This window comes from Aptenodytes forsteri, unplaced genomic scaffold (genome assembly GCF_000699145.1).
Source record: "Aptenodytes forsteri isolate BGI_AS27 unplaced genomic scaffold, ASM69914v1 Scaffold1062, whole genome shotgun sequence".
NCBI lineage: Eukaryota > Metazoa > Chordata > Aves > Sphenisciformes > Spheniscidae > Aptenodytes > Aptenodytes forsteri.
The window spans coordinates 9,889-10,481 of record NW_008795772.1 but is presented as its reverse complement, the minus strand read 5'-3'; the positions used below and the strand labels follow the sequence as shown (position 1 = coordinate 10,481).

General features: G+C 70.7%; 1 protein-coding gene across 1 annotated transcript in view; it reads right to left on the bottom strand.

Annotated features, from left to right (window-relative positions):
* The window catches only part of LMF2 (lipase maturation factor 2), a gene marked incomplete at its 3' end in the record, with an annotated part of 11,802 nt that overhangs the window by 7,768 nt on the left and 3,441 nt on the right, over window positions 1-593 (bottom strand). The window contains exon 3 of the mRNA XM_009283602.1: window positions 421-490. Within this exon, the coding sequence (XP_009281877.1) occupies window positions 421-490 (70 nt within the window). The remainder of the gene's footprint in view (window positions 1-420; window positions 491-593) is intronic.

Genomic DNA, 593 nt, shown 5'->3' with positions numbered 1-593 from the left:
GGGGGGGGGGGGGCTGCTCACAACGGCTCCCCGTGGGGCGCAGCCGCGTGCCGGGGAGGCTGTGAGCAGTTCGGAGGGGACGGGCTAAGAGCGCTGCAGGGCAGCCCCCCCAGCATGGAGGAAACCCCGCTCCCAGGGCTGGCGCCTCGCTTTCCCGGCCTCCCAACACCGTTCCCTGCAGGCACCGGTGCCGGACACGGCCCGAGCCCCGGCAGGAGGGACCGGCGCGTCCCGCCCGCCTCCGGGGTGGCCTTCCGGCAGGGCAGGCAGGGTGGGAGAGCTCCCCCCGCGGGGTAGCAGCCGCCCAGCCCGGCAGGGCTTTCCAAACACGGGCGGTTTTTTCCTCTTCAATTCCCCCGGTTTCAGAGGGAAGAGAAACTCTCCTCCCCCCGCCGCCTGCGCTAGCGGACTCTGACTCACCCGAGCTCCTCCGCACGAAGCCGCCAGCCCCAGCAGCGAGCGCAAACGGCTCGGGAGGGCGGATTCGTGGCTGGGGGTCACAGAGCTCTCACGGGACGCAGGGAAAGGACCTGTCCCGACCTGGACAGGCTGGATCGATGGGCCCAGGCCAACTGTATGAGGTTCAACAAAGC